The following is a 12,651-nucleotide window of genomic DNA, read 5'->3' on the forward strand; positions in this document are numbered from 1 at the left end:
ATCACTTTTCAAAAACTACAACGAACGACTCGTTTGGACTACAATGCATATTTTCCGGGATTTGTGATATCACAAATATCGACGAATGGGACGAGACCTGGTTGAGCTGCACTAGAGAAGGCAACGAGTGTTATCACTATGTCAGAGACACGCTAGCTTTCCCAAGGCAGACGAACTTAGAGTGATTACAATCATCTGGGTTTAAATCTCGCTCAAATTGATTTGATATTGATGCAATATTTACACTGAAGCACGCAGGCGGCTATGGTAAGGGGCATGACATTTCCCGACCAGGCGCCGACTGGTGCCAATCACAACACACACTGGCCCAGCTAACCAATCACAGCACATTTCGTATTTCAGAAGGCGGGCCTTCATTTGATACAGGAACTATTTGAGCCGTTCATGCCAGACTGGGGAGAGATGTGTTGTAATAATGTAAAATATGTGAAAAATAATGTGTTTTTCGAACAACCTAGTATGAAAGCCTGTTCTAGTACACCCCCAAAACAAAATCAAGACTTTGTAAAAGAGCAAAATAGGACCCCTTCAAATTGCAGCCTTTCATGATTAATTAGTCAAATCGTGATTAATCGTGCAGCCCTATAAGAGAGTCACTTCTATTATTTTCTATACATTTTTTAATCAGAGTTTAGCTTTATTTTCTCCTCTTTAGCCCCCCTACCTTCTCAAGCAGGTAGTTGTTGATATGGCCGCCAATGGGGTCTCCCTTAAAATCAAAGTTGATATCCATGTACTTGCCGAACCGACTGGAGTTATCATTGCGGTTGGTCTTGGCATTCCCAAAAGCCTCCAGGACGCAGTTGGACTTCAGCAGCATGTTTTTTACCCTGTATAAACACACTCTTTTCATTTCTACTGCATTTATTAGCCACTTGTGCATCAGTTCACCACTACAGCTAAACGAGTGTCAGTTTCAATATGAGGTTGATAGATCTGATTGATCCTGACATTTGGTATTAGAGTAAATACACAAATCTGTCTGTATGAAGCCTTTATGAGCAAATATACATGGTTATATCTGGCTATTTTAGTGTATATAGTATCACCATGTGGTATCCCATCATGGCAGTTAAGAGTGTTTTAGTGGATGATTTATAAGGTCTACTGCATGGGTCAGACCACAAAATGCTCAGCATTGGTTCTCCTGCCGAAAAGCCATGCATGACCTACACTGCACATTGGAGGAAGGTGCCCCACTCAGTGCCTGACAAGCTGAAATACCTACTGCATCCTGTACAATTCTACTTTGCTTTTGCTTTGGACCTTTAGCACAGTATTGCCCAACTTCTTTTGCTTTAGGTATCCCAAAAGCCCAATCAAAGTTAATTATTTTTAATGATCTTTTAATGTTCTTAATAATTTATTTATTTTGAAATCATAATTCCTGTTTTATAGGTTTAACAAAGCAAAATCAAAGTCTTATTTACCCTCTAAAACCTGCTTAAGTGCCCCCTCAAATATACGTTATCCTGGTTGGAAATCACTATAGACTACAACAACTGCAATCAGTGATGGATGCCCCTGTGTTTTGGCATAACTTTAGATGTACTTCCTGGAAAATATTTTCCAGTGATCAATGCCCAGTTTCCAAAGAGCTTTAACCTTTAGTAAGCAGAGAAAATAAACCATATCTTCTGGGTGCAATAACACTGGTATGAGATAAGCTGATAGCACAAAGCACTATTCATCTGACAGTGAATAACAGTTGCAAAGCATGATTTTATTGTTATTACTATTGCTGCATAGTTAAGACAAAAGAACGAAGGTCTATGTTACATGTTGCACAAGAGCCATATATAAAGAACTTTATGATTAAACATAACATGCCCTACATATTCCTACACTGGGTGTTATACTTCTCATGCTCCACAATTAAAACAGAGATAAAGCAAAAAGCATAGCAGAGTTTCCTGTCATTTATTTATTAAGCTCGACTTGGATCTGTCATATTTCAATTAGCATGACCCAGTGCTATTTTAATCTCTGCCCTACATTTCACTTCTATCACTCCCCGTAAGGAAATATATTATTTATTCACTCACTACCATGAGAAATGTCTCGGTTACGTATGGTAACCCTCGTTCCCTGAAGGAGGGAACGACTTTGAAAATTACGTAGGAAAATTATGTTGAAAATTATATGATAATGAACAGCAACTACATAATATAAAATACTGAAATGCTCAGTGGTTGTTGATTATAACATTAAGGAGGCATGCTATGCAGTATGGTCTTAATATGACTCATCACTGCAGCAGTGAGGAGAAAGGAACAGAAAGGCTTTTGTTGTACGTACCTCTCCACTTCTGCTCTTTGGCTGGGATTGGTGATAGCAGCAATATATTGCATAATATATTTACTAGCCTCCGTTTTTCCAGCTCCGCTCTCCCCTGCAAAGTAAATAAACAATGACTAATACTTGTATATTGGTATATAATATGATTTAATAAACTGAAGTAACCAATTATAGTCATTCCAATCTACAATGGAATTCAAATGTCTGAGACCACAAGTAAAAATGCTTCTATTTTGCCTTTTTTTTTTGTTGCCTTTTTTAAATAAACATTTCTTTTTCCAATTTAATATTTTTTCTTACACTACTAATAAAACTAACATATCAATTTGAGTGAAAAATTAACTTAACTAATTTTTAGTATTTTTATTTTTGAACTGCACTACTGTTTTTTAAGTAATGAATACTTCTATTTAGTATTAGTATTCTGTTACACTGATCAAAAGTGGGAGAAATGAAATCTGTAATGTTACAAATGTTACAAATAAATGCTTTTCTTCTGAACTTTCTATTAATCAGAGACTATGTACAACAGTTTCCACAAAATATTAGCAGTACAACTGTTTTCAACATTGATAATAATAATAAGAAATGTTTCCTGAGCACCAAATCAGCACATTAGAACGATTTCTGAAGGATCATGAGAAACTGAATAATGGCTGATGAAAATTCAGATTTTGCACAGGAATAAATTATAATAATATATAAGAAATAAATATAAGAAATAAAAATATATAATAAATAATTAATTATAATTATTTGAATTAAATTAAAATATATTAAAATAGAAACAGCTATTTTAAATTGTAACAATATTACTGTTTTTACTGTATTTCAAAGAAATGCAGCCTTGGTCAGAATAAGACATATCTTTCAAAAACAAAAACAACAACAAATAATCTGACTTCAAACTTTTGAACAGTTGTGTAATTACATTACAGCTATAACCATAACATGAAATATTAATTATTAAAAGTATCAAATATACATTTTACATTCCCCTGGCAACTGGGAAAAGGGTGCAAACAAAATAATCCAAAGCTTTCACTTTTCTGAGTTGTTTGGTATGGCCCTTAACCACAACCACACAAAAGTACTCATGGAATTTATTGGTTAAACAAAGACATAAAATGATGCTCTTACTTCTATTACACTTTACTCTTAATAAATAAACATGTTCCTCTATTTGCCACAAGATGGCACTATATATACCAAATATTTTTGCAATGTAGTCACCACCTGGGGTCACTCACTGAATAATAATCAATGTTTACTTATAGAGGCAACATCTAAATGGACCAGATTATTTCCCTTGAGCTATGTGCCCCACCTCAAAATAGTTCCACAGTGTACCAGATGGAAAACAAACACTGTCTCAAAGAGACATTTTTTTAGAAATTGTGAAACAACCATACTGTCGTTAATCTTTTTCACACAATGGGCATGTCTTGAGAAAGCAATTTGCTCAAGCACTGAACTCTATTGTGAGCTTCTGCTCAAGCAGTCCTCTGTGACTGGGAAACCACACACCACGTCAGTGCCCAGCTATTCTCGTCTGACCACAAATCTAATCACATCATTCCCAGTCATACTGCGGCCCCATAAGAAGACCCCGAAAGCCTGTGTTCCAGTAAGGGCTGTTATTTAATCAAATAAAAGGAAGACAACAGGCTGTTTTTAATATTATTTGAGGATGAAGTAATGCATTTTTCTCCTTAAAATATTATATTACTTCAGTGGCTGCTCCACAGGTTCACCCATGAGTTTGATGGTGAGTCACAACACATTCAGATATAGTCTACCTGAGATAACAATGCAAGTGTCTTTGTTCCTCCTCTTCATGGCTTTATATGCAGCATCGGCGATGGCGAAAAGATGTGGTGGCTGCTCGTACAATTCTCTGCCTTTGTATTGCTCTATGGTGTCCCGCCCGTAAATGTTCATGGCACGGTAAGGGTTAACTGACACTACCACTTCTCCGATGTAGGTGTAGATACGACCCTTTTCAAACCTGCAGCAGAAAGACAAGCACATCATTGATCTGCTGTATTCACATTCATGCATATTATGGAATATTTATTTAACCATGTCTGTTTTTATTTATTTAACAGATCTATTTGGTTTGTGGTCAGTGTGGTTTGTATAATCATATTTCAGAGCCTTATGTAAAGAAAGGGCAGCTTAATTCATTATCTCTGTCAGGAATAGCAAATAAAAAGCACAGGATAGACAAGGTCATGTTTCATGAGCTGTATAATCTGTTTGCACAATAATAAATCCTGCTGAAAGTACCAACGTGAATTTCTAGGCTTGTTAGTACTCAACCAGCACAGCAATGGTGTTGACTAGTCATTCAGAAAACCCAACGACTATTATATCTCCATACCCATTCTAAACTCCTTGGTTACATATAGCCAGAAGTTGACGTTCACCCTGCTTCGAAAAAGCTGGCTGTTCTGAGCTCCATCCTCAGGGGAACCTCACCTCCTTGTTCTTACAAGCAGACCTGGGTCATGCCTAGAATAAGGCATCCTTTCTTCTCAACCTGTGGGTTTGCCAAGCCTCCCTCAGCTCCATCCTGCCCCAGTCAGTGAGCTTAGAAGTTTGAGGCATGACCTCATAGTCTCATACTGAACTACATTATTGTGCAGTACTGAAGCTGTGAATGGATAATTTTCAGGATTCCAACTCTACTTAATTAAGTTCAAACATCCAGGTACATGTAGAACGGTTAGACTCAGTAGTATTAAGAACAGCTGCAATCCCAGGAGATTATCTTATTTATGCCCTTCAGAGCAGAAATGTACCATACAACTACATTCACACAAACAAGTCACAGAAACAGGCCTCAATTCCCTCAGGTCCTCTCACAAATACAGCAGGGATTCATAGAATTAACAGTGATCTTTTAGACCAGAATAATCACTGTGGACACATTCTGAAGTGTAAAAAATGGATTCAGTAAGATCCAATTGTGCACTTGGTGTGCATACTTTAAACTCACCCAGTTTAAATCAACCAAAAATGAACATTTTGTCAACATTAAGTCACCCTTTAGTTGTAACATTTATAATGTTACAAAAGACTTCTATTTCAAATAAATGCTGTTCTTTTGAACTTTCTAATCATCAGAGAATCCACAAAAATATTAAGCAGTACAGCTGTTTTCAACATCGAAGAAATGTTTCTTGAGCACCAAATCAGCATATTAGAATGATTTCTAAAGGATCACATGACACTGAAAACTGGAGTAATGGCTGCTGAAAATTGAGCTTTGCCATCACAGGAATAAATTACATTTTAAATGTTTAAATATAATTAAATAGTAATAATATGTCGCAATATTACTGTTTTTACTGCGTTTTTGATTAAACAAATGCAGTTTTGTTGAACATAAGAGATCTTTAAAAAAAAATAAAAATCTTACCAACGCCAAACTTGTGTGATTATTACAGCTGTAATCATTTCACCCAAAAATGAAACTTTTCTGCTGAAAATTAAGCTTTGCCATCACAGGAATAAATTACATTTTAAATGTTTAAATATAATTAAATAGTAATAATATGTCGCAATATTACTGTTTTTACTGCGTTTTTGATTAAACAAATGCAGTTTTGTTGAACATAAGAGATCTTTAAAAAAAAATAAAAATCTTACCAACGCCAAACTTGTGTGATTATTACAGCTGTAATCATTTCACCCAAAAATGAAACTTTTCCCACCCTCATGTCTTTTTTTTTTTTTAAACCAGTATTGCTTTTTTAATTCTGTGAAACACATTTAGGAGAATGTCCAAGCTACTCTTTTCCATACAACATAAAACAACTTAAATTTCAGTATATTCCTAACTTAAAGCATATGGGTTTTAAAAACTTGGAATACAGCTCACAAGGTAAACTGACTACTTTTATAGTGATTTTCTTTTTTTTCTTTTTTCCTTTTTGCAGCCTGTGGTCAACATCAAGTTTTATTATATGCAAAGGAACTTTCTCGTTTTGTGAAAAAGACAGTAATATGAGTTTGGAACAACATGAAGATCAGGAAATTTGATTTGTCGGTGAACTGTCCAATTAAGTAAATGTAAAAGAAGTTTTATCTCAGCCAAACAGATTCAGCATAGTATGAGTGCTGCTATATATCACATGTGATGTCAAGGGATGAATGGCAAGCAGGGTGGCATGGTAGTGATGCGTGTGCCTTTGGTGGCAGCAGCCTGTCAGGCCAGCCCTGGAGCAGCCTGCATGAAAAGGCTCTTTTGTGCCAGCCTGCGGAGTAGGATGCTGCGGTGTACCCACACCATTGTTCTTCTGTCAATGTGAGGTCTGTGTGTAAGGAGCACAGGCCAGGCCTCCACACCCCAACACAGCAGGCTGGCTCTACTCACACACATCAGCCCCTCAGGGAGCACAACGCCAACTAATGATAATGACAGAGGGATCATTTTGATAAATAACTGTATTATGTCTCATTTGTAAAGAACATTTTTTTAATAGAATTAATTTTAATATTGTACCAAAGCAGACATAATTTAGGTTTTCACAAGCATTTTCCATCCTTTTTATCTGTAAAGATCAAAGAACAATTTTCCACATTATATGAGTTATCAAAGGCATGTGGCCATGTATGAAACTGATATAATATAACATATATAATATAATATATATAATATAATATAATATAAATAATATACATTTTTTAAAAAGAGTCTATTATAAGAGTCATCACTCAATGTATGGAATACACTAAATGATACACTACCGCTCAAAAGATGGGATAGGTACAAGTAATTTTTGTTTTTGAAAGAAGTCTATCAGTCTGTCAAGCTCATAAAGACTGCAATTATCTAATAAAAAATATTTTGGAAACAGTTGTGCTGCTTAAATTTTTTGTGGAAAACATGATTACAGATTTTATTTTTGATGAATAGAAAGTTCAAAAGAACAGCATTTATTTGAAATAGAAATTTTTTAACAATGTAAAAGTCCCTACTGTCACTTTCACAATTAAAAACATCCTTGCTAAAAAAAATCTTACTGACCCAAAACTTTTGAATGGTAGTGTGCATTTTACTGTATTTGTAAACACAGCGGCTCATTTTTGAGCCAAATCAAACTCTAGGAAAGACACACTCATTGTATGCTTTTGTCCTTTGATACCACCATTTGGTCCTATCCTCAGGAAATGTGTGCCCTCACAAAAGTTACATTTCAGTATAAACACTGGTATCTATTGCAATTTGTGGAAACAAGATACAAGCCCTTTATCAAAGTCATAGCCAAAACATATTGATGTGATCACTTTCATTAATGTCAGAGCACACAGCACAAACCACTGTTTCCCTAATCTGTCCTCTCATCACATCTCAGCCAGTCACAAATGTGATGTCTCAAATGTCTCAGAACCTGTCAGCAAATCTTGCCGATTCCATCACGTTTCACTTTCATCTAAAGACATGACTAACTCTTAACCCTTTAAGTTCGCCCTAGTCCTAGAGGACAGCTGCCCACAGAAATCTATTGTGCGTGTAACAAAATCCCAGCATGTCGTGGGGTGTGTGTGGGAAAACACTGAATCGTCATCTCCCATCTGCCTCCGTGATCAGATTATCAACATCTGATAAAAAGCCCACACTGAATCTGCTCTTTCAGAAATCTAGAAGCAGCTCCATAGATTTACTCAGCTCTAATTTAACCATATTTACAAAATTTATCAAATTTTCCCTAAAAACCAGTGTTGAAAATGTGAAAAAGTGATTTATGGCTTAACTTTGAATCAGTTTCCTGAACATTTCAGAGCATTTTTTAACATAAATAGACAAATATGAATTGTTTTGAAAGAGGAGGGATTTAAGGTGTTGTCCAGGTTTTTTAGAGCTTTTCCTGGGAGTGAGCAGAGAGATCTGGGAAGAGGAGTAGGGGCTGAGGCTCTGTCATCCCTTCTTTCCCAGAAGGCCTAGGGAGGGTTTGCTGCTGCATGAAGATTAAAGACGTGTGTCAGACAGCACAGGGCCACTTCCTCTAACAGCTGGATCTACTCCACAGGTTGAAGCATCAGCGTTATTGTCCAGTAATTTATTCCTCTGAACGATAATAATGCTGGTGTACCTAGCATCGTTTTTGATCAGAGGAATAAATTTGATTCATTAAAGGGATATTTCAATCAAAAATGAAAATCTTCATGTTGTTGCAAACTATATGACTTGCTTTCTTCCGTGGTTCATGAAAGAAGTTCAGTAAGTTTCAGTGTTTGTTTGTGTTTTGCCTATACAATGAATGCCAGTGGTGGCAAATGTTGTTTTGAACCCCACTGAATTTTATTATAATGGACAAAAACAGTAAAGAAAAGAATTCACACAAGAAAGATATGAGGGTGACTAGATGATAACAATGATTTTTGGGCCAAATATTCCTTTAATTGCTCCATACCCATTAAATACTTAAAATATATATATATTTCAAGCAAGTTGAAGAGATTGCATTCAGAGCTACACCCTTCACCACATAAAGACCAACCTTTCAAACACGTGTCATCCGAAGTCCCAGACAATAAGAGCTTGACACCATTTTTAGAAAGAGGTCACTAGCCAGGCTGTGGATAACTACTGGTTTCAGGCTTGTTTGGGTGGGTCTCTTGAGGTTATTTGCTTGTGGTTGACCAGGGTGTGGTGTAGCCTGTAAATTCCCTCACACTAGTTGCAAGTAAGAGTAAAAAAGTTAGAGGAGTGAAAATTGACTGAACTGGACAGCAGTACATGATAAATAAAAGAGGTACAGAGAATTAGAGACAAAGAGACAGAGAAAAAGACAAAGTACAAACAGAGAAGATGGAACACAGGAATATGAACATTCAAGGCCTGCACACTAAAGCACTGACTTATAAGAAGGTCCGACTCCTAGATAGCAAATCAAAGCCTGTGTATTCACAACCCCAGCAATGAAAGGATAATCTGTTCCTGATCCTTGCTTATCCCCTGCACACAATTTACCACCAAGCAATCAGTGTTACTCAGTCCACAGCTTAACAGAGCATACAGGGTATGATCTGATAACAAATTGCCCTCTGGACTGTCTATCATGCACCCCCAGAGACAGCTCAGCCCCAGAAGAATTATTGGAGATCTCAGTTATGCCTATGTCTCTCCTAAAATTCTTTAGGATAAATAAAGAGACATCTGTTGAAATATACAAAAAAATACAGAGCAATAAAATCAAAGCATAATAATTTGAGGAGAATCTGACGAGAAATGTTGGAGATCATTGAAATTAATTTATGTATCACAATATTAAGATGTATAGAATGAATTTGGATATTCATGTTCAGACTTGCATTTAACAGTGTTGTTAAAGACGTCAAGAGAGCATAAGATGACATCAAAGGTAATATAAATGTACAAATAAAGGAAATGACCGTGCACTATTAAATATCCAGTATATCCCTTATTCTATTTGAGACAGCTGCCATTCTCTTGCCCTGTGAATTAATCTTTAAAGCATCATGTCACCCCTACCACAATAAATCTTCTCACACATTCAAAATAAGTTTATGTGCAACTTGTACATTTGATTGCACACCAGCTGCTTCTGTACTGTTGACAATCCTTTAAAGCTTAACACACATCCTTCAACAGCAAAAAAAAATAATATTTTTCTGGAAAGCTCTTTATGCCCACTGGACTCAATTTGACTCACTCTTGTCAAGCTAACCTCCTTTACAAACATACTACTGTGCGTAAAGCCTGAATGGGGAAAATGTGTGTCCCACTTGGCAAAACTTCAAGTCATGTCTTAAACGTGCAGCTTTCACGCTAACATTCATTAGCTTTGCACTGACTACTCAGGAAATGAGAGCCAGGTGTAAATGTAAGAGCGCGCCAGCAAGGTTGTTATTTTGGCCCACTACCTTCATTGTCTCCCTGAGATCACAGGCAGTTTTTGTTCTCACGTCAGGATGAGGGAAAGAAAATAAGGGGAAAACGGAGGCATGTTTTGACGATTGTGTTTCAGAGAGCAACAGCAAAGTGACTAGACATGGCCTTGAGCCAATCTCTGAGTCATCTGAGCTTTTACCACATGATTCTGATCCCAATATGATGTCACTGAGCAGTAGCGGATGAGATGATGGCCAACTCAAGAAGAAAAAAGCAGACAAAACGACAAGACCAGCCAAACGGAGTCAGACATTACTCAGCAAGCTATTTCAAGAAGCGATTTCCATCAGGGTAAAAAGAGGGCATGGATGGAAAGTACTAAAACAGACATAAGATGAGAAAGAAAGTAATGAGGTAACTGGCTGAAAACTAAAGGAAAGGAAGAAGCAGAGTGGAAATTAGTGTGACTGTTACTGACACCTGGCTAACACGGTACCACCGAAACAGCAGGACGCAGACCTGCATGAAAATGGTTTGAACTACTAGAGAAAAAGTGCATTAAAAAACATGACACATCCATCATAGTGTCCCATCTAAATGTTATTAGCTAGAACAGATTACATATAATCTCATTAATGTGTCTATGTAATGTAATCATCAAACCACATCATCGGTTGGAGAGAGGAAATGGGTTTCCAGCAGTGGTGAATACACAATTTGGGAATTATTTTGGAGTCGCTCGTGTGCGTAAGGAAAGACAGACTAATGAAATTGGGGCTATGCCTGTCTTAAACATGAGAGAGAAAAGGGTTATGAAGAGGGTGAGGGGTCAGTCAAGACTGTAAAATATATCAAGGCTATAAACCTTAAAGACAGTGAAAGTGAGTGAGAGAGCTCCTCTAACATGCTTAGTGGTATCAGTGACCGCCAGCCAAGGCACACAGTCCACAAATGAGACGTCTGTGGAGCTTTAAGCTTATTCTGGGGGAAAAAAGGCCAAAAAAGCAACAGCCTTGTTTATGTAAGGCCGTTGATATGTTTCAGATTACAGGGGGTTGTATGGAAATTCTTGAGGGTAGACAGGCCTCTGAAGAGTGAGAGAAAATGGGGCTGTTTTTTTAAACCATCAAACTACGAAGCTTTTGACAGACATATGCTTCTGGCCAAAATACACAATAACGATTCCTCCAGTGAAAAAGTTCATCCCCTATTGTCCTCTTACATCAAAATCCACCGACATATTTGTTTAGATCTGTTTTGGACTGTGTAGCATGTAAAGGGTGCTTGATCTGTGCATATTTCTTTCCTTATTCAAGATGGCTTTTTCACTGGAGAAAGCAATATTATGTTTAAAGAAGAATATTTTAGCTGAAAGCAATGATTTGAACTAAGTTCAAAGATCTTAATGATGGATTTATTACAAACACAGCTTTTCGTATCACAAAACATTAACTGATGGAGTGGAGTTGTGCGGATTACTTGTGGATTATTATTATGTTTTTATCAGCTGTTGGACTCTTATTCTGATGGCACCCATTCACTACAGAGGATCCATTGGTGAGCAAGTGAGGTCAGGCTAAACTTCTCCCAATCTGTTCCAATGAAGAAATGCAGGTTGAGACAGAGGGTGAATTTTCAGCACATTTTAATTTTCTTAACAGCAAGATTCAGCAGGGAAATGACAAGAAGGGATAAGATCTTAGATGTTATTTAAAGAAAAATAGGAAACAATATTCAAAAACAACAGGGATAGAGTTGAACCCTGTAGTAAATAAAATTAAATAAAATAATTCAGTGTTTTCAATAATACAAAGAAGTTGTAGAAAAATGGGTAAATCATAATATTCAAAACTGTAGATATATAAATACAATTATTATATGACACTTCTTGCTGATTTGACATATATTATTGCAACATAATCCTGAACAGTTTTGGATAAACTGTTATCCAAAAATAACAGTTTACTGTTATTAAAAAAGGGATAAAGGGATAGTTCACCCAAAAATGAAAATTCTGTCATTAATTACTCACCCTCATGTCGTTCCAAACCCGTAAGACCTTCGTTCATCTTCGGAACCCAAATTAAGATATTTTTTGATGAATTCCGAGAGCTCTCTGACCCTCCCATAGACAACAAGGATCCTAACACGATCAAGGCTCAGAAACGTAGGAAGGACATCGTTAAAATAATCCATGTGACATCAGTGGTTCAACCGTAATTTTACAAAGCTACGAGAATACTTTTTAGAGTATCACAACACATATGCACGCTTTCCCCTAAGCATAAACAATGCTGATTACACAGATTGCATTCATGCGCGCGCTTTCTCCCCCGAATGTAAACAACGCTGATTATGTCGATTATGCTCTTGGGTACTCTCCAAAATGGTGGCGGAAGACGTTGAGCCACTGATGTCACATGGACTGTTTTACCGATGTCCTTACTACGTTTCTGGACCTGGGAACA

At 36.7% G+C, this 12,651-nt stretch overlaps 1 protein-coding gene across 1 annotated transcript in view; it reads right to left on the bottom strand.

Annotated features, from left to right (window-relative positions):
* The window catches only part of LOC107677861 (unconventional myosin-Id-like), a 79,177-nt gene that overhangs the window by 59,433 nt on the left and 7,093 nt on the right, over positions 1–12,651 (bottom strand). The window contains exons 2-4 of the mRNA XM_016472924.1: positions 4,119–4,327; positions 2,320–2,413; positions 686–851 (exon numbers count right to left, since the gene is read on the bottom strand). Of these exons, the coding sequence (XP_016328410.1) occupies positions 686–851; positions 2,320–2,413; positions 4,119–4,327 (469 nt within the window). The remainder of the gene's footprint in view (positions 1–685; positions 852–2,319; positions 2,414–4,118; positions 4,328–12,651) is intronic.

Source organism: Sinocyclocheilus anshuiensis, unplaced genomic scaffold (genome assembly GCF_001515605.1).
Source record: "Sinocyclocheilus anshuiensis isolate Anshui unplaced genomic scaffold, SAMN03320099.WGS_v1.1 scaffold1302, whole genome shotgun sequence".
Classification (NCBI taxonomy): domain Eukaryota; kingdom Metazoa; phylum Chordata; class Actinopteri; order Cypriniformes; family Cyprinidae; genus Sinocyclocheilus; species Sinocyclocheilus anshuiensis.